Here is a 27,430-nt window from a genome sequence, read left to right as displayed (position 1 = left end):
GACTCCCAGTTCAATCCTCTTTTACTTTGAAGTTCCTTTGAACAGGAGGACTCTGTCTTTATCCTGGTGAGAATTTACTACTGAAATAACTTTTTGGAAAATTATACCAACTGTAATTCCAAAAATCGAACATGTTGCTTTCAGCATTAGTAATTTAGAGTACCCACCCCAGGTGTTCACAGAAACTATTTGTATCCAACCTGTTGCAGAGTTCATATTGATCTGTTCAGCCACAGTCAAACACACTGTACTTTATCTCCAACATTATGATGTCATTTTGGTCTTCTTCAGTAATGAAGGACAAGAACCAAGATCCAAATACCCTTCATTGGTGGTCTTCAATTGAATGTATCATAGGAATCTTTCTTTCTACAAGTTTGACTAATCAGAAGTGTCAAGCAACTAAAACCTTTACCAGATTTTTAAATAACTGGAAAATATTTAACAAGATAAAAATTCAAAAAAAAGAGATGATGTTACATTGTAATGTAACACTAGGATCCTTGTTTAGTGGCCTTTATTTCTATTTGAGTTTGATATCATTATACTACTTAGTTTCTAGTGCCCTTCCATTTCTGGAATTCTGTTAGTCTTAAGAATAGATTTTTTGTAGATTCAGTACTTTGCGAATGTTGGACTTTATCCATCATATTTGTTACACTGAAGATAAAAGAGAATATTATTCTGATTCTCAAGACAGCTGAGCTGTCTTAAGATTTTAGTGGGTTATAGGGTAGGGAGAGAAGCTGGATGATAGCATGAATAACACCTGTTAATTAGGGGCGGCTAGGTGGCGTAGTGGATAAAAGCACCGGCCTTGGAGTCAGGAGTACCTGGGTTCAAATCTGGCCTCAGACACTTAATAATTACCTAGCTTTGTGGCCTTGGGCAAGCCACTTAACCCCATTTGCCTTGCAAAAACTAAAAAAATAAAAATAAAAATAACACCTGTTAATAATTTTTATTTGTAGTAATAGTATCATGCTCAACTCCAACCCAGAATAGATCCAGGAAATCAAAAGACACAAGAAAAATGTTTTAAAGTCTTCATATTTAGTGAAAGGTCTCAAATTTAGCTCTTTAGTTATGTTAATATGAGCATGTTCTGAATGTTGAGGTTGAGAAAGAAAATACTGCTTTTTATCAAATGATAATATTTTGGAGGTGCATGCTTAGTTCTGAGATTTCATATATTTCCAAATCTCTTAATTTTGTTATATCCATATTTGTATCTTTACTACAACTGTGACTTTGAAGGAGACAAATTAATTCTATGTTGCTTATAATTTTTAAGTTGCATTGATCTTTAACAATAATTTTCTGCTTTTTTAAGTTGCTATATCTTTGGCATTAGTAAGTTTATCTTGTATGCTATTGTATTAATTTTTAAAATGAATGAAAGAGTTTCTACTTGCAGTTAATTAGATTTTTTGGTGGGGGAGATATTTGTTTTGCTTTTCCTTTAGTCTCATAATAATTGTGTTACTTCATGGAATAAGAAATCTTCAAAAATTTGGTTCAGATGTTAACCAGACAAAATTAAAATTTGGTGCTGAATCCATAAAAATGTAAATTCTTTGCAACTCATCCACAAGTCTTACACACTTACATGTAGCGAAAAGAATTGGCTTTGTTCTGTTAATATAAAGATAGAACAGATTTTTTGAAAAAAATCAAACATATACCTTCCAATGAGTATCTAATGTCCAAATTAAAGAAAGTGATGTCATTTTGCACTGGTCAGACTATACTTTGATACTTTGAAAAATTCATGATTTTATCATTGTGATTCCATACTTTGTTCTGCACAGTTCTTGTACATACTCTCTCCCTCTCTCTCTCTCTCTCTCTCTCTCTCTCCATCATGAACCTGGCCAATATGCTGTAAGATTTCTCTTACTATAGTGTCTCAAACTGTTTTTTATTTTTGGCCATTGCTATCGATGAAAGCAGATTTCATTTGAAATATTGGATTGACTTCTTTGTATTAGCAAAGTCAAAATGATAGCATAAGGAAATTCTGACTTCTTGAGGGTAGTAATGGAGCATAGGTCCAAATACATGCTCCCAAACCAACATGGCCAGTAATGACTATTATTTTACTTAACTCCAGCCTACCTACTTAAAGAAACTCATCAATAGCTGGCCTCCCTTGAGGAATTTTTCCTGTGACAATACCTTGTGAAACTGTTGACGCTACAGAATAAGCATTCATCAAAAGCCCTTCCTATGTGTGGAGCACTGTACTGGAAGAGATACAAGAGACATGTTCTTTGCCTTTTCTAAGAGCTTATCATCTAGTTACTCTGGTAGCACTAGACCCCAGCATAGAGATGCATAATGCCCACTATAGTGATGATATAATCCTAGGTCTTGTACTGAAAGGAACTATGGAGATCATATTGTCCAGCCCCTTGAAGTCCACATGAGGACCACAGGTAGAAACAAGCTGAACTGGCATAGAAGCCTGGTTCCAAAGACACTGCAAAAAGTCCATTGTTTGAGAGATGCATAAGATAAAGCAAAGTACCAATGTGGTGGGGGGGGTTAGGAGGGAGGAGCCAAAGAAAGGGAGAAAGGCATTGGAAACCACCTGAGGAGAGGAAGAGGTCCAGTGTGATGAAAACTTAGAATGCTCCAGGGGAGAATGAGAACTCGGCCCTAGATTGTGTAGCATCTATAAGGCCAAGGCCTTCAGAAGCAAAAGGAAACACTTAAGGTTTGGAACAGAACAAGGGTGTATGTAACAAAAATGCAGTTAGGATTTGTATAGGAACAATGTGAAAGGACAGTGCTGTCTCCATTCATCTGGGCTATATCAGGGATTTAAGGTAGGATCAGAGATCAGTGAGAGTTGGAAAGAATCCAGTTACAGTTTGCATAGGAGAGAAGATCTCCAAGATATAATTGGGCATGGGAATCAGAACAACTGTTGAAGACATCAGTAAAAGTAGTCAAGTCAGAAGGAGGAGCAGATTTCAAGGGAAGGATATTAATCTTGGTTTAATATATGCCAGTGGCACCTACAGGTGAAGATACTCCAGAAAACTTCAAAGGTGCTGATCCTAGATCATAGAAGAGAGTCTCAATTTTGAGATACAGATTTTAAAGTTATTTTAATAGAGATGACATTTGGAGCCATGTAAGTAAATGAGTAGCAGGGTAACTGAGAGATGATCAAGAACACACTCTTGGGGGACAGCTAGCTAGGTGGTGCAGTGGATAAAGCATCGGCCCTGGAGTCAGGAATACCTGGGTTCAAATCCAGTCTCAGACACTTATTACCTAGCTGTGTGGCCTTGGGCAAGCCACTTGACGCCATTTCCCTTGCAAAAAAAAAAAGAACACACTCTTGGGGCATATCAACATTAAGGGTTTAGGAAAAGAATAGAAACCTATCAAAAGAGGTAAAGAAGAAGAATCAAAGGCAAAAAAAATTGTGAGAGAATGAGATCTGAAACCGGATGAGGAGTATCCTGTATAAAGAAATTGACTTTTAAAGCTGACAAAGTTTGATAGGCATAATGGGGGATCTGATTTTGGCAGTTGGGGGGTCTTTAGTGGCCTCTAGGAAAATATTGGGGAAAAGATTAGTTAGATAATGAGAAAGTGAAGTTACTGGGCAAATGTATTTTTTTTTTCAGGAGAGAAAAAGGGAATTGTAGCTGAATGGGGTCAGAAAGCCAGGAGGTACTGGAGATAAGGTGGGGGAAAGTTCAGCTGTACATAAGATTGGCAGGAGGAGGATGACTGCCCAGCCTACATTAACTGAAAAAGAACCAAATTGGTTAATAGGGAGCGATAGACAAAGTGAGTACAAGAGAGTGATGAGACCACAAGTGCCTTTTATACCAATGAAATAAATAGCATTTGGACTGATAGGGAAATAAATCGAGAATCAAACTATATTAAAATGTCTCATAGAGAGAAAATGCACATAATAATCTTTTTTCCCCACTATGATCATCTCAACTGTATTGCTGAATTGATAAAGGAAATAATTGATTCATTGATTACGATGAATGGATAAAAGAGGTGTAAGTTGTGGATTACTTTCAATCAGGTTTTCAAAGAATTCTAGAGGTTTTTTTTTTTTACATTCTTGGGTTCACCTTCAGTCTTCCCATTTGAAATGTCTATTCATAAGTGTATTTTAGTGCTTCTTATTGCCAAGAGGGTTAGTTCTTCAGGATCTCTGATTGGCCTTTCTGCACTTAAAGAAACAATAACAACATGGGTTTCAGAATGAAAACAGATAGAATGTATTGTTATCTTTAATGTGATTTTCAGCCACCCCAGAGCCATACTATGATACCTCTTATGGTGTGAAAGTGATTCTGAGAACCTAAAGTCTTGCCAGTGAAGTACATGCTATAGTGTAGGTTCTGCCAGTATAGAAAGATTTCAAGTATGAACTTGGAGACAGACAGTCTCTTTCCTCCAAGGTCTAACCCAGTTGAAATTAGAAAGCTTCATCGCTAGGAGGCTGACTATCATGTGATGAAATGTTACTCATTTAACTGCCTACTAAGTTGTTTACTCTGGTATTTGTAAACTTGGAGAGGAGGAAAAGATGACTTTTTTTAAAGTTTTTTTTTTTTTGTAAGGCAATGGGGTCAAGTGGCTTGCCTAAGGCCACACAGCTAGGTAATTATTAAGTGTCTGAGGTCAGATTTGAACTCAGGTACTCCTGACTCCAGGGCCAGTGCTCTATCCATTGCACCACCTAGCCACCCCAAGATAAGACATTTTAATTTATATTAACCTTTAACTTTTATGTATGGGATTTGTGATAGTATTATCAGTATTATTGTTATTCTAAGATGAAGTCCATAGATTTTCTGACTGCTGAATGGGTCCACAGCATAAAAAATAAAGAGTAACTTAATAAAGTTACAGATTTCTGACTTGATCATGTGACTTTTCTACTTTGTTATGCTGCATCTATTTTCTTATTATAACCATAGGTTTTTTTTTTTTTAAATCTAACAGATAGCATTCTCATAACATTTCTATAATTATTTCAGAATAAACGACTTCAAGCTTCACTTTTATTATTTAAGAGATGATACTTGTCTTCCACGATTGTCAGATGAGATAATATATGTAAAGCAATGTGTGAACTTTAAAGTATTATGGAAGTAATACTTTACTACTATAAGTATCATGGCTACTATTCATTTGCTTCCCTATCCAGCCACTTCAACTGTTCAGCTAGCATAATTATCACCCTCTTTCTTAAGTGATAGAGGAGAGAAACTGTACAATGATCAAAGTAAAACAAATGGTATATAAAAGTGCAGCTCTTTGTTTGAAAAAAGAATTCATTTGCCTATACATTAAAAGGTATATCTTCGGAGTGCCTAGCAAGAAATGCCTGGAAGCAGACTTGTAAGGATAAGCAACTAGATGAAGGAAGTGAATTAACAGCTGGTTAAGTTGGTTTATTGAGAATTGGATTTCAGTTTCTGGACCAAATCTTTTATTATTGGATTAATGGACTCTGAAGCAGAGATAGGAAACTCCTAATAAGGACTTGTAGAAAAGCATTTGCCTAGAGTCTTTAAAATCTACCCCAAAGGATTTTCAGTTAAAAAAAAAAAAGAACAAGAATGGAAAATATTGCCTGCAAATATCTATCAAACTAGATGGCATAGAATAGCTGCAGTGTAAGGAAGATAGCAGTAAAGATACCCAGAAAGTCACAAGAGAAGAAATTCAAGAAGGAAGCTACCCCTTCCTACTCTGCCCCCATTCCCACCAAAAAAAAAAAATCTTGACCTTGAAAATCTAGAGAGAGATATATACATACTACAGTCAGCAAAGAAGGTAAATTTGAGGTTCTGACACTAGGAGGCAAATTTGGGATCACATCCTTGAGATGTAGCACAAAGGCTGCCATGTTTGGAATAAGACTCTGGAAAGGCAGACCTCTTTCATTAGAAACAAAGAAGAGCTTGAAATCTGACAGTATAGCGTATCTGTTCTTAAGTATTCTTTTCCATCTTTTTTACCATAAAACTTTCAAGATTGTAGCACTTTCTTGTAAAAAATAAAATAAAAAATGACAAGCTCACTCTTCTGTGGAGTCTATTGAAGGTCAGGAACAGTTGAGAAGATCCTCAAGAAGGACCAGTATAACCCCGTTTGCCTTGCAAAAAAAAAAAGGACCAATATGATGATATGCACAATTATCCTAGGCTGATTCCAAACTCCCTACTATACTACTCTTGATAAAAAATACCACTGGTTACCATTTTGGAAGCTAAGATTTAGATAGAATCTTCAATTTTGTTTTGTTGCATAGGTGTAGGGGCAGCTAGGTGGCACAGTGGATAGAGCACTGGCCCTGGAGGCATAAGTGACCTTGGGCAATTCACTTAATCCCATTGACTAAAAAAAAATTTTTTTTAAATAAAATTTAGACCTGAATTAATAGGTGTGGTAATAAAATGGTACTTGATGTTAAAAATCAACAGAACTAGAAATTAATGTAGTTATGCTTGTCAAAGTATGCTTTATAGACTTCCTATATTAGAAAAAAAATTGGTTAAGAAGTTAGAAAACCTTAACAAAGGGAAGAATCTGATTCTTAGTAGCAGAAAAGATTTTTTGCTTTTTAAAAGTAACTATAAAGGTAATATTGAAGGAGAGCAGCCACTTCAGTTTTTTATAGAAAACAAGTGGAAAAGTTTATCAGGAGTCTTGCATGCATTCTACATTTGGAAAATCAATTTATAAGGACTGAGGGGGGGAATTAAGATCACATGGAGTAAAATTTCACAGGAGAACCCTTATGTTCAAAGTTGTTTGTAGCAGCTGTCTTTTGTGATGGAAAAGAATTGGAAACTCAGGAATTGCCCATCCATTGGGGAATGTATAAACAAACTTTTTATGAATATGAAGTACAATTGGGCTATAAAATGATGTGGATCAGGGTCAAAGGGGAACAATTGCAGAGAAACCTGGAATGATTTGTATGAACTAACATAAAATGAAATGAGCAGAACCAAGAGAATTCAATAAATACAACATTGTAAAAACAGTCAACTTGGAAAGATATACCTTAGTGACCAACTGTAATTCCAAAGAAGTAAGAATGGGACACTTTCAGATATAGAGAAATGATGGATCCAGTGCAGATGAAAACATATTTACTTTCTTCCTTCCCTTCTTTTCCCCCCCTTTATTTTGGAGTGCAGCCAATGTGGTTATTTATTTTCTAATGTTTCTAATTAGCTTCTAATGTTTCTAATTAGTTTCATTTTTCTTGCTTTCTCAATGGATGGGAAATTTTTGGAACTGAAAATAAAATTGATTTTTTAAAAATCTGCAGGGAAAGCCATCATAGAAAGGATAGTAAACTTTTAAAAATGAAGTTCTGGGGAAACAGATAATTCCATTGAGAAGGAAAATAAGTTTTGATAGATCCAATTTGGGTGCACAAGAACATAGGTTTTGTTTTTTATAAGACATGTAAAAGGGTGAAGACAGTTAACAAGATGCATATAGAAGTATGTGACAGTGACTTAGGAAAAAATACTGTCAGAAGTATAAAAACTTAGTTGAGGAATACTTCATCTTCTTGTTCCAAGAATCCCTTTTGCAGTCTAGTGAAGCCTAGAAACCCTTTCTCAAAATTAGTTTAAATACATAAAGCAAAATACTTACAATGACAAAGGGAAACCAATTTTATTGAAATACAGTTATTGGGGGCAGTTAGGTGGTGCAGTTAATAGAGTACCAGCCCTGGAATCAAGAGGACCCAAGTTCAGATCCGGCCTCAGACACTTAATAATTACCTAGCTATGTGACCTTGAACAAGTTACTTAACCCCATTGCCTTGCAAAAAAAAAACAAACATATAGTTATCCAAATAGTCCTTTTTAAAAAAAAGTTCACAGACACCAGGTTAAGAAGCCCTGGCTTAGAATAAACTGAAGCTGGCAAGAAAAACTATGGACAATGAAAGTATAGAACACTGACAGGGGAAATGACTTAATCCTTCATTTGCTAGTTTTCTCTTCCAAGGATTAATCTTTGGATTAGAGAGAATGTGCTAAAAATGACTTGGGGAACATGAGCACAAGTCAGCAAGCATTCAAGTAAAGACTATGTGCTAGACACTGTGCTAAGTCATGGACTTATGAAGAAAGGTTCTTGAGAACCTTGCCATCTGATGGGAGAGCTGTCTACAAAAGACATTTAAGCACTAAACTGGAGTTTGTCTAAAAGGAAACGCACTAAGAATTAAGGAAGACTGGGAAAGGCTTAACTTTGAAGGAAGCCAAGAAGTAGAGAGATGGGGGGAGGGGGGCAACATTCCAGGCATGGAGGATAACCAATGAAAAACCAATGAAAACACAGAGGTGAGAGATGGAAAATCATGTGTCAAAAACACAGTAAGGCCAGCATCACTGGATAGAAGAGGAAAGGATATACAAGGATGTGTGATGTAAGATGCAAGAAAACTGGAACCTGGAAAAGTATGAAGTACTTTTAAAGACCAAACAGAATGTTATTTTGTCTTGGAGGGAATTTTGAACCATGGGGAAAGGACTTAAGAGAAACCTATCAATAGATTATTGCAGTAATCGAGGAAGAAGAAGATGAAGGTCTGCATCAGGATGGCTGGAATGTATGGGGAGAGAAAGGAGTATATAGGAGAGACACTTAAGTGGTTGAATAGACAAGACTTGACAGCTGATTGGCTGTGTCCCTGCTAAGTTTAAATCATCTGGCCTATGTGGACTATATCCTAGGCTACTAAAAGAACTGGGAGATGTGATTTCTGAGGGTTTTTGTTTTTTGTTGGGGGTTTTTTTTTTTTAGGTTTTTGCAAGGCAATGGGGTTAAGTGGCTTGCCCAAGGCCACGCGGCTAGGTAATTATTAAGTGTCTGAGACTGGATTTGAACCCAGATCCTCCTGACTCCTGGGCTGGTGCTTTATCCACTGCGCCACCTAGCCGCCCTGATTTCTGAATTATTCAAAAGTGTTTTTAGAAAATTGTGGGATGGGGCAGTTAGGTGGCGCAGTGGATAAAGCACCAGCCCAGGAGTCAGGAGGATCTGGGTTCAAATCCAGCCTCAGACACTTAATAATTACCTAGCCGCGTGGCCTTGGGCAAGCCACTTAACCCCATTGCCTTGCAAAAAAACCTAAAAGAAAATTGTAGAATGTGGTACCTTAGAACTGAAGAAGGGCAAATGTCTTGCTTTTCAAAAAAAGAAGCAAATAGGAGTCTGCAAATTAAACCAAGTCTGACATCAATTCTTAGTAATATTCTAGGTTATTTTATTAATGGGATGATTAGTAATTATCTAGAAAAGGAAGCAGTGATTGCATAGCATCGGTGTGGTCTCATAGAACAGATCCTGCCAGTTTGATTTTGCTTCCTTTTTGACATTAAGTGCTAGATCAGGAGAATGTTGAGGTAGTTTGGCAAAATATTTATAAAATCTTGTGTTAGTAGTACAGAAAAGATGAGGAAGTATAAGCTAGATGGTGGTTTAGTTGTGTCAATTTTGTAGGCAGTCTATAGTATAGAACCTCAGGGAACCATGTTGGGTTAGATACTGGTTAGCATTTTTTTTTATATTACTTGGAATAAAGAGCATGATTATCAAATTTGCAGATGATTTAAAGTTGAAAAGGGAATATTAATATGCTAAATGACAAAATCGGGATATATCAAATCTTGACAAATATGAACATTGGTCCACATTTAATAAAAAAGAATTTTAATAGATATAAGTGGAAATTCTTTTTCTTGGACTCAAAATTTCTTAAGAACAAATGGTATTACATGGCTACTTGACAGTCATCTAAAAAGGTCTGAAGTGTTAACGGGACCGAGGAAAGAGGCTGATGAATTATGAGCTCAATAGAAGTGAACAAGAAATCTAAGTAGATTAATGAGTGCCTCATTGAGATAGGCACAGCTTTTCCGGTATTTCTGTTCCTTTCCCCCTTTTTAAATGCCAGACCTAGAGTCTGAAAGATCTGGCCACAAACATAATAGCCATGTCACCCTGGCCAAGTCACTTTACCACTCAGTTTCCCAGTTTCCTCATCTATAAAATGAGTTTGATAATAGTCTGTGTCTCCCAAGATTGTTGTAGGAACCAAATGAAATAATTACAAAGTGCTTAGTACCAGTGTCTGGTATATCTGGGTACTATATAATGTTCATTGTTATCATCATCATCATCATCATCATCATCATCATTATTATTTATAATACATTTGTAGTGTTGCATTCAGTTCTGAGCCCCACAGTCTATAAAGGATGTTGATAAACTAGAGAGCAACTAGAATGGTTCAGGGCCTTGAGTTCATTTCATGAAGTTTGGTCGAAGGAATAGGTTTTGTTTACTTAACCTGGAGAAGAAAAATATTTGAAGGAGCCATTCATGGAAGAGAAATTATACTTTATTCTACTAGACCCCAGAAGGGGGAACGAGGTATTTATTTAGTAGAAGTTGTATCAAAGCGCATTTAGGCCTAATGTCACAAAAAGTCAATTTCCAAAGTAAAATCAGCTGCCACAAGATGTAGCATAATTCTTCCTCAATTCTAGATCTTTCAGCAAAGAAAAAATACCTGTCAGTTATATTGTAGCAGGAATTTTTAAGCAGGAAAAGGTGAGGTCTTTGAAATCCCTTCTGACTCTGATTTTTCTAAGTCTTGGCATCTCCAACTTATGTGCATTTTTGAAAATATACTCAAAGCCTTGTTTAGTAATGACTTGTCTGTGGTCATACAATAAGTGTTGAAGGTAATTGAGCCTCAGTTTTTCTGGACTCCTATTCCAGCACTCTACCTACCATGCCTCGTAAATTGAACCATTTCTTCACAGGACTACAAATCTAAAAGCCAATCCTTTCCATCCTGCTTTATTATTTTGTAATACCTGAGAGCTATAAAGAAAATGTTGCACAATAAAACTAGATCATCTTTAGGGCTATATTCTCAAATAGAAGTTTCACTGTTTAATTTTTAATATACCAACATAATTGATGCTTTTGAAAGTAAAATAATTTTAGATCAATTCTAATCTATTGTAAATTTCACTTCTTGTACTTCTCTGGGTTATCGGTGGTACAACAGCCAAACTAATAAAGATGGGGTTCCCCCACTTTCTGTTTTGATGACTACTGCTATCATAGTAGATTAATTACGTATTTTAAATTCATGGCTCTCAACTTTCCAATCTCATGATATCACTTAGTGTTTCATCTTCTTACTACTTGCTTTCCATGAGTTAAGCTTTTCCTAAATTTTGGTTGACTTTCAGAAATATGTATCCATTCAACATGATCATTATTGTACCAAACTCTTAAATAAATATGTTATACTGAACTAGTTCTCTCAAAGGTTACATTTTTAATTTAATAATGAACTGCTTTTTTGATTGCCTACACACTGTAATTACTCTGTTTTCCTTCTGCTTTATTGATAAAGAGTTTCAAAGTAAGTTAGAATAAAGGAAGTGAATTATGCAAGAAGGAATAATAGATTATTGATACTCAACATACCACCTGCTTTTAGGGCATATAATTTAAAGGGGGAAATGCCAGTCTGCATATGCTTCATGACAAAGGATATTAGGAGAATTTAAGTGAGATGAAATCATTGCATCTTGTTAAAAAGTTCTTTTGAATTGGTCTTGCCATTCACTATTTGTGGAATTGGCCTAGTTTCAATGTCACTGCAGTTTTAGGCATAACATTTTAGGAAGACAGTGGTTAAGTTGAAGAACATTTAGAGGAATAGAGGTGTGACCTGTTTGGCACTTGGGGAGCATGTAGGGATGTGTACCTAGTCCCATGAACTAGCTCTGTTTGACTAACCCCCTGATTAGGAGTTGCAAAGAAGAAAATGTAGATTTATCATTATTCTCAAAATGAAAAATATATAGGAGTGGAATAAGCAGCTTTTGGAAGCCACATAATGAAAAATTGGCAAGGGACCACTAGGACCACCTCATCCAACCTATAGTCTGTTGAAGAGTATGCCAAGTTATTTAAGCAAATGCTAGATATTCTGTCTTACTCAGGTGTAATTTGGCCTCAGTAAATTACTCTTTCTTTTCCAGAACCAGAAATCTAAAGGACTGTGAGGAATTTGACAAAAATATTATTTTCCAATTAGATTGTCATAGTCTGTAGAGTTGATCTCATAACCAGGAACCGGGTTCAAACCCCACATCTAACACATTTGGGTGTGGGTGTGTGTGTGTGGTGTGTGTGTGTGTGTGTGTGTGAGACCCTGGATAAATCACTTCACTCTCGAGTTCTCTAGGTCACTTTCTAAAGTTAGAAATTGCCAAAGAAGCTTCAGTTTCTCGAACCAGTTAAATCATATAGCAAGTCTTCTTCTGTACTGTTAATTTATACTGATTTTAAACTGTTGGTTGAAGAGGAAAAATGCTGCCATTTACTGAAATTTCAGATGAAGGGCCTTTGACTTTATAAACTGAGCTAAAATTCCAAAATACTATTGATTAGAGCTGCAAATTGATTTTTCATTTTTACTAACCTAAGAATGTTTTTCTTAAACTCTGAATAATCTCAACAAATGTGTTCATCATACTAAATTAGATAAATGAAGAATTTTTTTTTGGCACATAAGTGTCGTTTTTCAAATTTTATTAATACCTTAGGATTTTTAAATTTTTTTCTTTTTAGATCTATTACATATATTACAGTAAAGATTTTATAGTCCAAGCCCTATTAAAGTTAACAAGAGATTGTCTGAATTTTTTGGACTTTATTGGACTTTATCTGGTATTTCTTGATGTATCAAGGTCATTGACCAGGATTTGGAAGTCATTGTTATAGTTTTTTAAATTAGGATTTGAACTGTATTTGAAAATATTTAGGAATGATAATATGTGACCTGTGTACTATCCTTTTTGGAATGGGTTGCTTTAGCAATATATATGTTAATTCATTAAAATTTAATTAAGGAAACTTGTTTAGCTTTTATTAAATATTATTTTGTATAATTGGGCTCAGCAGAAGATTATGCAGTGGTAGTGGTGGTGTTGATGGTGGTGGTGGCACCAACTGTCTTTCATTCTGAAGAAGACCATGACATCAGGGAGGGGGGGTTTTACTATGTCACCAACCTCACTTTCTCCTCTGGAGCTATCCAGGTCAAGTGGCCAAATGCGAATCAGGTTTCAGTGGAGATGGCCCTGGATGTGAGACAGTCAGGGTTAAAATAACTTGCCCAAGGTCACACAGCTAGTAAGAATCAAGTGTCTGAGGCTGGATTCAAACTCCCATCCTGCTGACTCCCAAGACTGGTGCTCTATCCAACTGCTGTGCAATAGTTACATAGCATTGGAAGGGAGCCCTCAGAAATTTCAGTACAAAATCAAGGACTTAAGAGGTAAAACCAGAAGACTTACAAGTGTTTGTTACTCCTGTTTACTGAGTCATAATAGTAGCAGGTCAACTGAAAGATAGCAGATGGACTCAGTCACTAGAGTCATGTCTTACCCTATATAGGTCCAGCAGGTTCTTCAAGTTGAGCCACTTCATTTTTCATTATTAATTTGGTGTTTAATGATGATTACTGAAGTGAGTGGTCAGAGACCATTATTCACATGCATAGTTTTTCTTGGGTGGGATGAAGTTCTTCATAAAAAAAAAACAGATAATATCAGATGGAGTATCATCATTCATTATATCTATGATATGTCAGGCATTCTTCTTGATACTAGGCATACAAACACAGAAAGAGCAAACCAAATAAAATTTTGCAGATCAAATGAGCTGTCCTTGAGAAAGGATGTGTATATAAATCTAGAACCAGTTTCAGAGAATACAGGTTGAATAGAATCTTTAAAAAGTAATGAATTACATTAGTAAGCCTTTTTATCAAAATAACTACATGAAATGATGAAATCACCATAAAATTTAAAAAAATTCATTTGATTTGGGGAACTGAAGAACCCAAAATATGGGCAATGATTCTTGGCAAGAGATTATCCCCCTGATTAGCTTAGGAAGGGGTGGCTCCTGACATTTGCAAAAGTAATCAGCACTGCTATTTACAGTAAATTCTGCATGATTCCTTTTGGGTTTTAAGCTTAGAAATTAGACAGGAAGAAATAAACCTAAAGTTTAGTAGAAAAATAAGATAAAAATCTTCATATTATGTGATAAATGCTACAAAATGATGAATTTATGAATTAAAGTGGTTAGAAAATTATCCAGAATAACACTATAAAATGTTATATGATACACTCAAATCATAAAAAGTTTCAGATTTTTGGAAACTTTTTTATTCTGAGTATTAAGAAAGGAACAAATTAGATTATGATTTTCTGCAGGAAGTATTTTTGGAGCTGGGGACAAACATCTGAACAGCGACTCTGAAAAAACAGTAATTTATTTTTCTCTGAATTGTTATGAATTCAGAATGGTAATAGTGCAATTTTATGTGTGTGTGTGTGTGTGTGTGTGTGTGTGTGTGTGTGTGTATCCCTCATCTTCTGTGGAAGGATCAATTTTCTTTCTAGGTATTTCGTCCCAATGAATTTTTTGTATTTAAAATACATTGTTACTTCTAAGGGAATTTTTAGATTTTAATAACTAAGAAAACCCTATTAATAGATAGCTAGTTGGTAATTGGTTAAGAAGTCTTTATGTTTATATTAAAACTTATATGGAGTTGGATATTAAATTATTTCAAACAGGGACTTGTATGCTCCTAAGCAGTTGCTTTTACCTATACAACCCATATTGCCATTTGCAAATTCGCCAACTAGTTCTTATTGTCATGTCTTATTTCCAGTGTTTACAACCTTTCTAGTTGTCAGCCTGTTCATATACCTACACACACACACACACACACACACACAATTCTCTATTATATGAGACCATGTTTTAGAAAATCACAGGTACTTACTAATACTTAATGACATCAAACAATGAAATCATTACAACTTTTCTTAGCTTCTCAATATTTTCTAAGCAATTCAGAGAAAATTTTAACTGTAGTCATACAGCTTTGAAAGGAATAGGAAATAGAGAATGGAGCTTAGATTTGGGAAGACTGAACTGGGTTTAGATTCCATTTCTGACACATACACTGGCTATGTGATCCCTTGACAAGTTACTTAACCTCTTAAGTGTTCCACAAAACTTTTATAAGAACTCTTTTCCAAACAGTTGCTGATCTGCATTGCTAAAGAAGTTTCTTCTTCAGGAGTTCTTGTAGTAATGAAATCATTGACTATTTGTTATTTTTTATTTTGCAAAGCAATGGGGTTAAGTGATTTGCTCAAGTTCACACAGATAATTAAGTGTCTCTGCCCAGATTTTAACTCAAGTCCTCCTGATTTCTGGGCTGGTGCTCTATCCACTGTGCCATCTAGCTACCCCCAGTCATTGAACCTTTGAAAGTTAAAAGGATGGAGGGAGGGATGGATTGGATGGATGGATAAAACAGATGAATGGGTGGATAGATGAATGTATTTGCTTTAGTCTGTGGTAGACTACAATAGATGTTTTGGTACTGGATCAGAGATTCACTACCAAAAAAAATCTTCTCGTTCATCTATAAAACCCAGTTTTACCTAGCAACCGATCAAATTGTCAATTCAGGCTCATCCTATGGAGAAATAGATTGATAAAGTGGAAAGGCCACAATCCTGGCTTCTAAAATTACTAGTTGTAAGATTCAGAATAAAACTTCTTTCATTCTTTAATTCCTCATCTGTGAGATGAATAATAGTAATACCATGGCTACTGAACAAAAAAAAAATCACAGTTGAAATGAAGAAAATAATATATAAATCTGTTACAGAATATCAATGGATGTTTTTCTAAGTCATTTTTTATCTTCTCCGTGCCCCCACATCTCAGGTTTATTTATTAATGTAACCTTTGCAAATCATTTAATAGGAATATCTAATTCTTGTTTGGAAAGAAGTCAGTTAAGTCTTTACTTGAGAGATAATAGCAGTGCAATATATAATGTCATCAAATTAAGTTCTTTAAATTGCCTACACCAGGGTGCCCATTTTCTTTAATTTTATAGAACCTTTCTTTTTTAATCAATTTCCTAGGTCAGCATAATTTTTTTCCTTTAGGAAAAATTTGACTAGTCTTAATCTTGGTACCTTCAAAAGCAATAATTTCTGGGGGGTTTTAAGTTCTTGAGATATTTTGTGAGGAACCTGAAACAAAACTGTAAGCAGGAAACTTTATGAGAGAAAATAAAAGCATTTTTTTCTAGGAATATACATACTTCATTTGTCATGAGCAAATATGGTACAGTTTCCATGAGAGCAGGTACTGTCAGCATGTTTAAATAACACACTGGTCTTGTTTGTACTCTGCATTCAAAGATAATACTAAATCATCGTGGGGAGGACATTTGCTGTGTGGTATGTATTCTAGGTGGAGGACTAAATATTTTATCTATATGTATCCTTTGACAAACATTTGTGTAAGACAGTCAGAGTGAGGGAATATAGTCTTAATGGAATCAAACAAAACTAATTGATCCATTTAAGGATTGAACCTTATATCTTGACATTGGAATATAACTTGTTGAAGTAGAAATCAAACCTGACTGGAAATCAGGTAGAAGTGAAATCAAACACGTTCTAACAATTACTAGTTTGTGTGCCATTGAACAAGGAATTGCAATTTCCTTAGCTATCAGATTGTTAGGCTAGACAATCTCTAAGGTTCCTTCTAATTTTTTTCCTCTTTTTTAAGTAAAGTAGGGAACATTTTCTACAGATATATTTAATACACTTGCTTCTTTTCTTCCTTACACTATGGTCTTGAATGAATGACAAGTGGCTTCAGAAAATTCAGTCTAATCTTACTTATAATGTTCTCATTGTTTGGCTTTTTTTCCCTTCTTCTGGTTTGGGGTGGCAGTTAGGGGTGGGTAGTGGAAGCTATCCACATAGAGTTTCAGCTATTTCATGGTGGACTTTGTAAGGCTAAATTTTAATTTTGATAGGAAAGTTCTTTTTGAAGGACTCAAATAAAACACATTGCTTTTTTGTGCTTTCAAACAGCTCCTTTCCCTCCCATGCCCCAAATAGTACAATCCAAGGACTTTGGTCTTGGCCTGTAGTTCCATTGTTCTTCCAATTCAGGGTCTTTCTTTAAAGATTGCCAATTATGTGATGAAACGAAATAATTTCATGCTGGAGATAAATGTGGTAAGTTAAAACTACCCACCTGGTTTTCACAAATAAAACTGTTTTCCTGTATATCAGCTATGCATTGTGTCATTGTGACAATTAAAAATTCACATGTATAATTAATAAATAAGTCATTAACAACTGAATTTGGGGAGGGGTATTTCAGTCTCTTAAGGGAACAGTCTTTATAATTTTATTATGCCTAGAATACATATGAATTATGCACTTTTTAATTCTTCATAGCAAGGCTATAATTCTAACTGCTGCTGCTGAGCTATTTTAAATTGACATTCTTTTTGATGTTTTGCTTTGTTTTGTTTCCCAGCACAGCAGCCTTGCTATAAAAATGGAGAATGGCCAGTCTGAATTAGTGAAAATTGAAGATAAATACTGTTATCAAATTATCTATTTTTTTATCATCCATTTTACTAAGATAAAATTTAATGTTTAATCAGAACAGTTATTTCTAATGTATATTTTAAAGAAAAATCTTAGGTGGATCTTTGTATCCACTCTAAAGTAATCTCTGTACTTTGATTTGTACCAATTTATAACATTTCTCTAAATTGGCTAATAAACTTATACTGTAGTTTCAGTAATGAAGGTTGTAGTGCTTACTTAAGAAATTTTTTACATTTTCCTATTAATCACTAAAGGCATGAGTTTTAAATAGACCTTTTCCCTTTTTTCTTTATATAGCAGAATATTCGTAGTATTACTCTACATTATTTAAAACCATTACCTTCTCTAGAAGGCGCCCCATATTGAATATTTTTTACATACCTTCATGTCTATTCACTTTTCATTTAGTCTTGTAGGTTGAGTCCTCTTTGTTTAACTTGAGTGACTGGGCATGAGAAGCCTGCATAGGCCAGAAAATTAGGGAAGTGGTGAGAGACAGACAGGAGACACTGCATTCCCTAAACTGTAGTGAACGTGCACTCATGCGGTGATATCATTCTCTCAAGAAGTTTGTTTTCTTTTTAACAGCAGCAGCGGCAGCCATGTATTGTAGCTACTACATGTTGTCAGATGGAACCCATTGTCTTGCACCTCCACCCCCTGGGATTGATATTGCTACTTACTACAGTGCTCTTCCTGCAGGGGTTAGTGTGCCTAGCACCACAGGAGTAACCAGTGCACCCCCTCCTCCTGGGACCACGCCGCCCCCACCCCCAGCTACCACGGAGACCAGCAGTGGGCCAACATCGGCCGCAGCTCCATCCAGGTGGGAGCTTCTCCTGTACCATTTCTCATGTTTGCCTCTAACTCTGTACCATAACTTTCTGTGACTTGTAACTCCCAATGTGACTTCTGATACATGCTTAGAAAATGTTTCCTCATCCAGTCATTATACTACCATACTATATCAGTATTGTTTTTGCTAGATTTGGAATATTCCTGCTTCTGGTAATCTCAGCTTAATATTTGTTGATTTTGAAGAAACGTTTTGAAATTATTTCAGTCCCCTATGAATGTAAGTAATGAGCATCCAATATTTTCAGTACCCTTGCTCCAGTGGTTGCCATTATCCCTCCACCTCCAGACATCCAGCCTGTGATTGACAAATTGGCAGAATACGTGGCTAGGAATGGAATTAAATTTGAAACTAGTGTTCGTGCCAAGAATGATCAGAGGTAAGATCAAGTATTTTTGGTTTAAGTTTGGTTTTTTTTTTTAATGTCATGCTTGGCACAGGTTTTTTGATAAATGCAAGTTATAATTATCTGTAATATGCTGGGGGGGTTAAATTACTTTTTATTAAAAAATAAGATTGTTGATATTACCTAGACTGCAATGGCCAGAAGCCATGCTTTTTTTTTAAGAGGTCTCCTAAGAATGGGGCACAAACCATTTTAGATTTCAAAAGTAAATGGCATATCATTCTTCAGGTAGTGCAGTGAAATTTTTTATTATTGTTTTAGCATTATTTTTGTATTGTTCACAAATTATTTTGTTATCTTTGTTGATAAACAGGTTTGAATTCCTACAACCGTGGCACCAGTATAATGCCTACTATGAGTTTAAGAAGCAGTTCTTCCTTCAGAAAGAAGGAGGCAACAGCTCACAGGTACTTATGTAATGATTGTTATTTATGAAGAAACTTTTTATGTTAATTTAATTTTTATTTTAAAAAAAAAGCAATTATAAGTCAATTTAGAAAGAAAGACAAGGCCATTTTGGTTTCCTATCCAAGCATGTAAAATTTATAATTTTCCTTTCCAAATGAGAATTTAGAATGAGCATTATTTTAATTCCTGCTGAGAAGGAATTTTGCAAAAAATGTCCTGATGTAGTGGTGATAAATTCCCAGCTCTGCTGCATTATCTTGATCTGAAGTCTATACCATTGAAGTACAAGGTCTGCCAGGTTCTACCAGTCCAAAAAGCCTTCAGGTATGAGCCAGACCCCAGATAACACTGCTTAAAGATACTCTTACCTGAATTTGAAGATAATACTTATTCTGCAAGAACTAAAGCAATTGTTGACAAAATTCATGTGAGGTCTTTGCAGTGACCAAAACCTTATTTATACCTTTTTCTCACTATAAATGAAACTAGAAAAAAACATAGAATTGTAGGTATTTAAAAGAAAAGCTCATTGTTGAAATAAAGCTCACATCTAAATAAAGGGGTTGACAAAAATTGGTTCCATTGTACACTTAGATATAACAAGAAATTTCATTGTATGAAACACTTAATCATCTTTCCTTTCAGTGCTTATACCAAGCAAAAAGAAAATTGTCATGAAACCAGTTAGGTCAATGTAGAATCACTGATTTTGAATTTTGAATTGTTGAAAAATCTGATTTTGAAAGAATTTCAGGCAGAAAACTTTGAGTCTAACCCACACAAGAATCCCCTAAATTGGGGAGACCATAAGGGAATTAATAAAAGCAGCCTGTTCTACTTTTGTATAGCTTCAATTTTTAGGAAATTTTACTTTGCATTGACCCTAAATCCAATTCTTTGTAACCTTGACTAAGTGCTTAGGTCTGATCTCTGAGGCTAAGCAGAACAAATCTCACCCCCTTCACATTACTAGCCTCACTTACCCCATCCCCTTGCTAGTCTTCTTTCTCCAAGCTCGAGTCTCTAAGGAGAATCTCAAAACTTAGACCAGCCTAGCCATCCCCCTCAAGAGCTCTCCAGCTTACTGTGTGGCCACAGTGCTAAATCTTCTCAAAGAACTTTCTTCACAGCAGTCATCTAATGAGCATTATAAGAAGTGTTATTATCTCCATTGCTGTGATATGACTCTGAGAGGGAAAACAACTTGTCCATCGTCAGATGTCTCCTAAATGACAGAGTTGGAATCAAAATCCCAAGTGCCTGATAACAGTTCTGGACTTCTTTTGTTGCAAAGAATGAAAGAAAAATTCTTTTAAGAACCTATTGTATCGGAGCAGCTAGGTGGCATAGTGGATAAAGCACTGGCCCTGGAGTCAGGAGTACCTGGGTTCAAATCTGGTCTCAGACATTTAAAAATTACCCAGTTGTGTGGCCTTGGGCAAGCCACTTAATCCCGTTTGCCTTGAAAAAAAAAAGAACCTATTGTATCAACCTATACCTTGACATTCAATAATTTTCATGCAAAAGTTGACAGGGGAAAGTGGCATCATATATATTGGAAACTGATAGATGGGTAAGAAATGAAACAAGTCAAAAGCTTCTAGATTGCTCTTGAAGACTCATGCCTATGTATTGTGAATACTTGACTTGAAAAGAGAATTAGAATGAATGAATTGAGAAAAAAGAAATGAATTATTTACAGTGTACCAGATATCATGATGAATTAGTGAAATAGGAATACAAATCACTAAGATTGTCTCTGCCCTTGAGAAGTTTACATTTTAAGACCACATACACAAATAAGTTAAACTCTCCGGTCAGAGCCCTGAGTACCAGGAGACGGAGTAGGAGAGTGGACTGCAGGTAACAAAAATTGAATTGATTATATCTTAACAGAAAATGATTGCTCCTCGTAATTCAGGTCTCATATCAGAATCAGCCATTTGCGGTCAAATTTTTAACTACTTAAAGCAACTAAATTAGAGCATCTATCACTGAGTTAAAAGAAAGAAGGAAGATCAGAATATGAGTCTGAGCAAAATACAAAAGCCTTGGCCCTAATTATTGCCTGGAAGACAATAAATGGGAAATGGATAAAATTTAAGACTCTGGTTTCACTTTATCACCATTCGTAAGAGAAATATAGTCAGTGTATACAAGTATAAGAATGCCAAAATATCCCAGAAACCATCTCATCCAGCAAACCAAATTTTTGGTCAAAGGAAGCTTTGCTTTACAAATCATTGCTGAAAGTGCCAGAAAATTTATAGTGTCCTTTTGCAAAACAAAAGGTAGGGGAAACGTGAGCCTAGAGAAAGCTTGTCATGAATCCAATGAAGTCATATCTTTCTCAGTCTGTTTATATGCATAAGAGATAGAAGGCTACAGGTAGACATGAAACATCAATTTTCTATTCACTTCTACAATGACCTATTCATATTATTGATGGCAACAAAATTAGTCCCTTTAAATATTAACATCTCAATATCCATTGTACTATATGAAAAAGTAAAAATGACAGGAACTGCTTCTATACTAAATAAAATCACAAGAAGTCTAGTATAACTTTTATGATAGAGGTACTTGGGTATTGTTTTTAAAGATATCTCAAGAGAAGAAAATTTAATGAATGGTGTTAGTGACTCTCCAGCCCTCAACAAGTAAATAATTGACCAAGATAATAGCAGCAACTATTGCTGTTCTGATTTCTTCATTTCTGTATGATTTTGATGAAAATTATCTGTGCATTTACAAGGATAAACTTGAAGAAAAGAGAATAGGCTTTCTTCAATCATTTTCCTCTAGTTGATCCTTCCCTTCAGAATTAAACATGGTTCAAAGGTATAAGATTAGTTACCCAGTCTTTTGATGATCAGAAAAGCATTTAGTGAACAAAACACTTTAAAATGTATAGCCCATGCTTAATATGTCTATAACAGACAATGGAATTCTTTGACAGATTAAACCATTAATAATTTTGTTTGGTAGTCTTCTTTAGCAAGTAAAGCATAAAGCAGGCAGACATGTACTAGGAATTATAAAGACAAAAGGAAAACTCCTGCCCTTCAATGAGCTTCCTTTGGGAGGTGGAAGAGATTGGAAAACGTGCATATAAATAGAGAATTAATGACTCGGAACCAGAAAAAGTCTAACATAAAATATAATGCTTAAGAAATAGGTCATGAGGGGGTGGCTAGGTGGTGCAGTGAATAGAGCACCGGCCTTGGAGTCAGGAGTACCTGGGTTCAAATCCAACCTCAGACACTTAATAATTACCTAGCCGTGTGGCCTTGGGCAAGCCACTCAACCCCATTGCCTTGAAAAATCTTGAAAGAAAGAAAGAAAGAAAGAAAGAAAGAAAGAAAGAAAGAAAGAAAGAAAGAAAGAAAGAAAGAAAGAAAGAAAGAAAGAAATAGGTCATGAGAAAAATCCAGTGCAAAAAGAAAGTACCTTCCCTGATCTTCAGAATTGGAAGATGCCTCAGAGGCCCTCTGGTCTAACTCATACCAGGATAGGAATTTAATCCTGAAAAAAAACTGGTCATTCAACCTCTATTTAAAGAATGACCTGTGGTGGGGCACTCCCTCAAGAGACATACCATTTCATCATTGGAAATTGTTTTTTATGATGCTTCTAAATTTCATTCTCTGTAGCTTCCTATCCATTGTTGCTAGTTCTGCCCTTTATAGTCGCATATAACATGTAATTTCTTTCCATAAGACAACCTATCAGGCTGGCGCAGGGCTGGGGTGGGGAGCCGGTGCCTTCCTCGCCTTGCTACCCACCCTCCCGTGCCCCGCGGAGCCGCCGCCCCCAACTCTCTCCAGGCCGGCTGGGATGGGAGTGCAGGTGGAGACCATCTCCCCCCGAGGACGGGCGCACCTTCCCCAAGCGCGGCCAGACCTGCGTGGTGCACTACACGGGGATGCTTGAAGATGGGGAAAAGTTTGATTCCTCTCATGACAGAAATAAACCCTTCAAGTTTGTGATGGGCAAACAGGAGGTGATTCGAGGCTGGGAAGAAGGAATTGCCCAGATGAGTGTGGGCCAGAGAGCAAAAATGACTATCTCTCCAGACTATGCTTATGGTTCCACTGGTCATCCAGGCATCATTCCACCAAATGCTACTCTCATCTTTGATGTGGAACTTGTAAAATTGGAATGACAGGAATGATTTCTTCCCCTGGCTCCCTGTTTCTTGAATTGGACACATGGAAGAGTCCAGAGTCTCAGCTTCAAGAAGAATGCACATGAATTTATATGGAGCTTTTTCCCTGATATTCTACTACATTCATTGTATAGACATATACCCTGATTGAATGTGTTATCACTTGGCTTTGCTTCCAATTCTTCCTCCTTGTACATGTGTTGTCCCTAAACTATACACCGTAAACCTCAATTTGTCAAGTCATTCATCTTTTTGTTTTTGTGGTCTAGATTTAAATTGCAATCTTTTGGGTATATATTTAAGATTAAGTGTATGATCAAGCATTAACAGCACACAGATGGGTTAACCTTAGAATATGAATTATTTGGACAGAGAAAATCTTTGTCCCTTTTATTTTTTTAGATGAAATTTATCTATTATGTATTAAAAAAAATTTGCTGCTGCTGTAGAGCCATAGCAGATTGAGGAGCTATTGAGGGCTGACATATTCTCCTTGTTGAATGATTTCCTTGGAGCATATCAGTCACCCTGTCCAAAGAACTTGAATTGATTGTTCAATTGAAGGTGCTGTTTGTAGAAATTTTCAACACAATGAAAGCCCAGTCATTGTCACAGGAAATCATTGCGTGTTCTCTACCAAAAAAAAAAAAAACTGATGCTGGTTATCACAGCTTCAACATCTCCTGTTTTTGATGCTCAGCTCCCCTACTGCTGATATCCTTCCCTCCACCCCCACCTTCCTTCTCTCCCACTCCCCCCGCTTTGCTGTCCTGTATAGTGATTTCATAAGAGAAACTGCCACCACCCACTCTCCCTCCACCACATATGAGTTTCAAGTTTTATTATTGCAATAAAATGCTGGCTTTTCTCAAAAAAAAAAAAAAAAAGACAACCTATCAGATACTATAAGACAGCTATATGACCCTAAATATCCACTTCTGTAAGTAAAGCATCTGCTCCTTCAGCCAATATTCATGTGACATGATATTGAAGCTCTTCTTCTATATAGCCTTTGACTGATCTCTAGATTATTTTTTCCTTCTAGATTTATGTTTTCCATTCATAACTGAGCACATTAATCCAGATGTGTTTAGACCTAGGCAAAGTACAGTGTCACTTTAAGTTCCTGTATTCTGAAAACAGTCCCTCCCTTAATAGCTTTTGTAATCATTGAACTTCTGTCCACTAAAACCCTCAGATCTTTTTCACGTGAACTAGTTTCAAAATTGCTCTTGCTTTAGCAAGTGTATCCAGCAATAATCTCAGTACCCTAGTTTGTAATTCATCCAGACCTCAGGATTTAAACTCAGTAGAGACAGCTAGATATGCTTATCTTAGTTTCAGCTTCTCAGAAACTGTGTTCTTATTTTTATGCTGAGGGCATTAAATCTGAGGAAAACTGTTAAGACCTCTATGTAATTTATTTTTTCTTGTTGCATGATTTCAGTTGTGTCTGACTCTTTGTGAGCCACTTTGGGGTTTTCTTGCCATTTCTTCAACTCATTTTATAGCAGGTGTAAAACTGAGTCAAACTGAGTTAAGTGACTTGCCCAGGGTCATACAGTTAAAAAGGATCTGAGACCAAATTTGAATTCATGAAGATAAGTCTTCTGATTCTAAGCCTATTGCTCTATCTACTGAACTGCCTAGCTGTCAACTGTAATTTCTAGTCTTCTAAAAGAGATTAGCTTGACCATCAGCATAGGAAATTGTGCTTGTAAATGAGGAGTGTCTTTTGCCCAAGATTTGGTGTGATGCTCAGAGGTCAGCCCATTAAGTAGCCTCTTAGTGTACTTATCTGGACAGTTGAGCCAGTGCCAGAATCCAATTCAAGGAGAATCAGATCCAAAAAGTAAAAGAATGGTTTGCTTTTAAGAAACTGTATTACATTATTAATGATTCCTAGCCATTCCACTGCAAATTCTTCCTTTTAATACCAGTATTCTCCTTATTTATAAGTCCATGTGACTTCAAATTAGAATAGATTATGATCTCAGAATTAAATTGCAGGTAGCTCAAAAGGCATGGTAGCTGAAAATGAATTGTAATATATTACCAATGGCAAATGATGTTCAGAAAGTGATACAAAAGATATCATTGAGGATACAAAAATGATGAAATAGCTGCTGATGTAGCAAGGGTGAACAGGATCCAGTGGAAAGCCCAGTGGTGTAGTCGCCTCCACAAAATATTAAGGGACCAGAAGACATCCTTTGATCTCTGCTTTGTAAGTGATTTATGCAAAGACAGAATCAAGAATTGCCTGACATAAAAGCAATAATGTTTGGAAGAGGAAACATCCATGTTGATAAGATCACTGATACATCAAAAATAGAGTAATACAGGGATACCTTATTTGATATCATATGTTCATGAATGTTAGGTTTCTAATAAATCAAACTTAAAGTGTAACACTAATTTTTTTAATTTTATTTGTCATATTGAGGACCTGGAGCATCTATAGAGCTCTTAACATTATTGAGATGGTAATAATGAAAAAGAAAAACCTACCTCCACCCCATTACCACTGCTTTTATCTAGTCATTTCCCCTGCCTGCTCCCTGACTTTGATATTAGTCAAAAAAAAATGTTATTGTATCCCAGTTCAAAACTTTTTTTTGGTCTCCTTAGTTTATTACTCCTTATTGACCTTCCTTCTGTTTTCGTTCTCAGCAGCATGGAAGCCCTTAGTTTTTTATACCTATTTTGGCGAAGGGATATCCAACTTGCTTATCAGTAGATGTCTGTTGTCCTCTATCTTTGAATGTCCAGACTAAAGAAAATTGACTTACCTGAAGGAGTTGGGAATAATTTAGCATTCTAAAAATCAACCTTGAACAATGGTTCACAAACTACTTTCACCTTGTGGAAGAATATTTTTATTCTTCCTCTTGTCCTTTTTCTGTCAGATAAAGGGCATACTATTACCAAAATGCTGGGGTTGAATTAAATATATGCTTTGCTTATTTCTAAATTTTAAAATTATATCATTCAAGTTACATTTGGGTAATGTGTAATCTCTGTAGGTTGTAACAGCCACAGCTGTAGCAGAAGAAACTCAGGCAGAGCCTGCCCCTGAAAGTGCCCGGGAAGTGGTAGAAGAGAGTGGGTCTGAAGATGCCACTGATGCAGGAGGAAAGGGGGCCACAGGGACAAAAAAGGAGTCAGCATCCAGTAAAGCCGTCAGTGATGGAAAACTGGTGAAAGGTAAGTTGGCATGGTTTTTAAAACTGAAATCTGATCCTATTCCTTTGTTTTCACTTATAAATTTGGCAAGAAAGAATTTTGAATTCTAGCAGATTATATACTATTATTTGGCACTACTTATTGGTCTCTGTATCCTGATGACTCATTTCAGACAAAGATAGAATTTGTCTGAAGTTCCCTTTTCATTAGCCAGTCTGTTTGGTCTAAAGAAAGAGATATTATGCTTAGAAAAACATATTTTTTTGATACTTTTGAGCAAGTTAGAAGTAATGATATTTACAATTGAAATTTCTAGAGTGCTTTGACATATAACATGTATTTAACCTGATGTCGCCTGGCCACCTGATTGTGAGCAAGCCACTTAACCTGTCTCTGACCCAGGAAGCTCTTTAAGAGTTAGAAGTTGTGAAAGAATTGTTGATGTGCCTTCTGAGAGAGAGTTTTCCTCACCAAAGCACCAAAACACCAAAACACCTTCTAAGACCACCATCACCCTATATACTTTTATGAATCAAAGATATTAAGAACCAACTGTGGGAGCGACTAGGTGGCGCAGTGGATAGAGCTCCAGCCTTGGATTCAGGAGTACCTAAGTTCAGATGCGGCCTTAGACACTTAATAATTCTAGCTGTGTGACCTTGGGCAAGCCACTTAACTCCATTGCCTTGCAAAAACCTAAAAAAAAAAAAGAACCAACTGTGTGCAAGCACTGTGCTAGGAATCATCTCATTTTATACTCAGTAACACTGAGAAAGGTAATATGCATATTAAGTATTATTGCCATTATTGTACAGATGATA

General features: G+C 35.9%; 1 protein-coding gene and 1 pseudogene across 6 annotated transcripts in view; both read left to right on the top strand.

Moving 5' to 3' along the window:
• Positions 1–27,430, top strand: part of SFSWAP (splicing factor SWAP) — a 107,984-nt gene that overhangs the window by 18,775 nt on the left and 61,779 nt on the right. For 4 of the 6 annotated variants that reach the window (XM_074205238.1, XM_074205240.1, XM_074205243.1 and 1 more), the window contains 4 exons: positions 18,174–18,411; positions 18,689–18,820; positions 19,161–19,254; positions 26,450–26,630. In XM_074205238.1, coding sequence (XP_074061339.1) covers positions 18,174–18,411; positions 18,689–18,820; positions 19,161–19,254; positions 26,450–26,630 — 645 coding nt within the window. The remainder of the gene's footprint in view (positions 1–18,173; positions 18,412–18,688; positions 18,821–19,160; positions 19,255–26,449; positions 26,631–27,430) is intronic. The other 2 variants (XM_074205239.1, XM_074205242.1) reach the window with 1 other exon arrangement.
• On the top strand, positions 23,078–26,437 carry LOC141501341 (peptidyl-prolyl cis-trans isomerase FKBP1A pseudogene; annotated as a pseudogene).

Source organism: Macrotis lagotis, chromosome X (assembly GCF_037893015.1).
Source record: "Macrotis lagotis isolate mMagLag1 chromosome X, bilby.v1.9.chrom.fasta, whole genome shotgun sequence".
NCBI lineage: Eukaryota > Metazoa > Chordata > Mammalia > Peramelemorphia > Peramelidae > Macrotis > Macrotis lagotis.
This window is presented reverse-complemented; position numbering and strand designations above follow the sequence as displayed.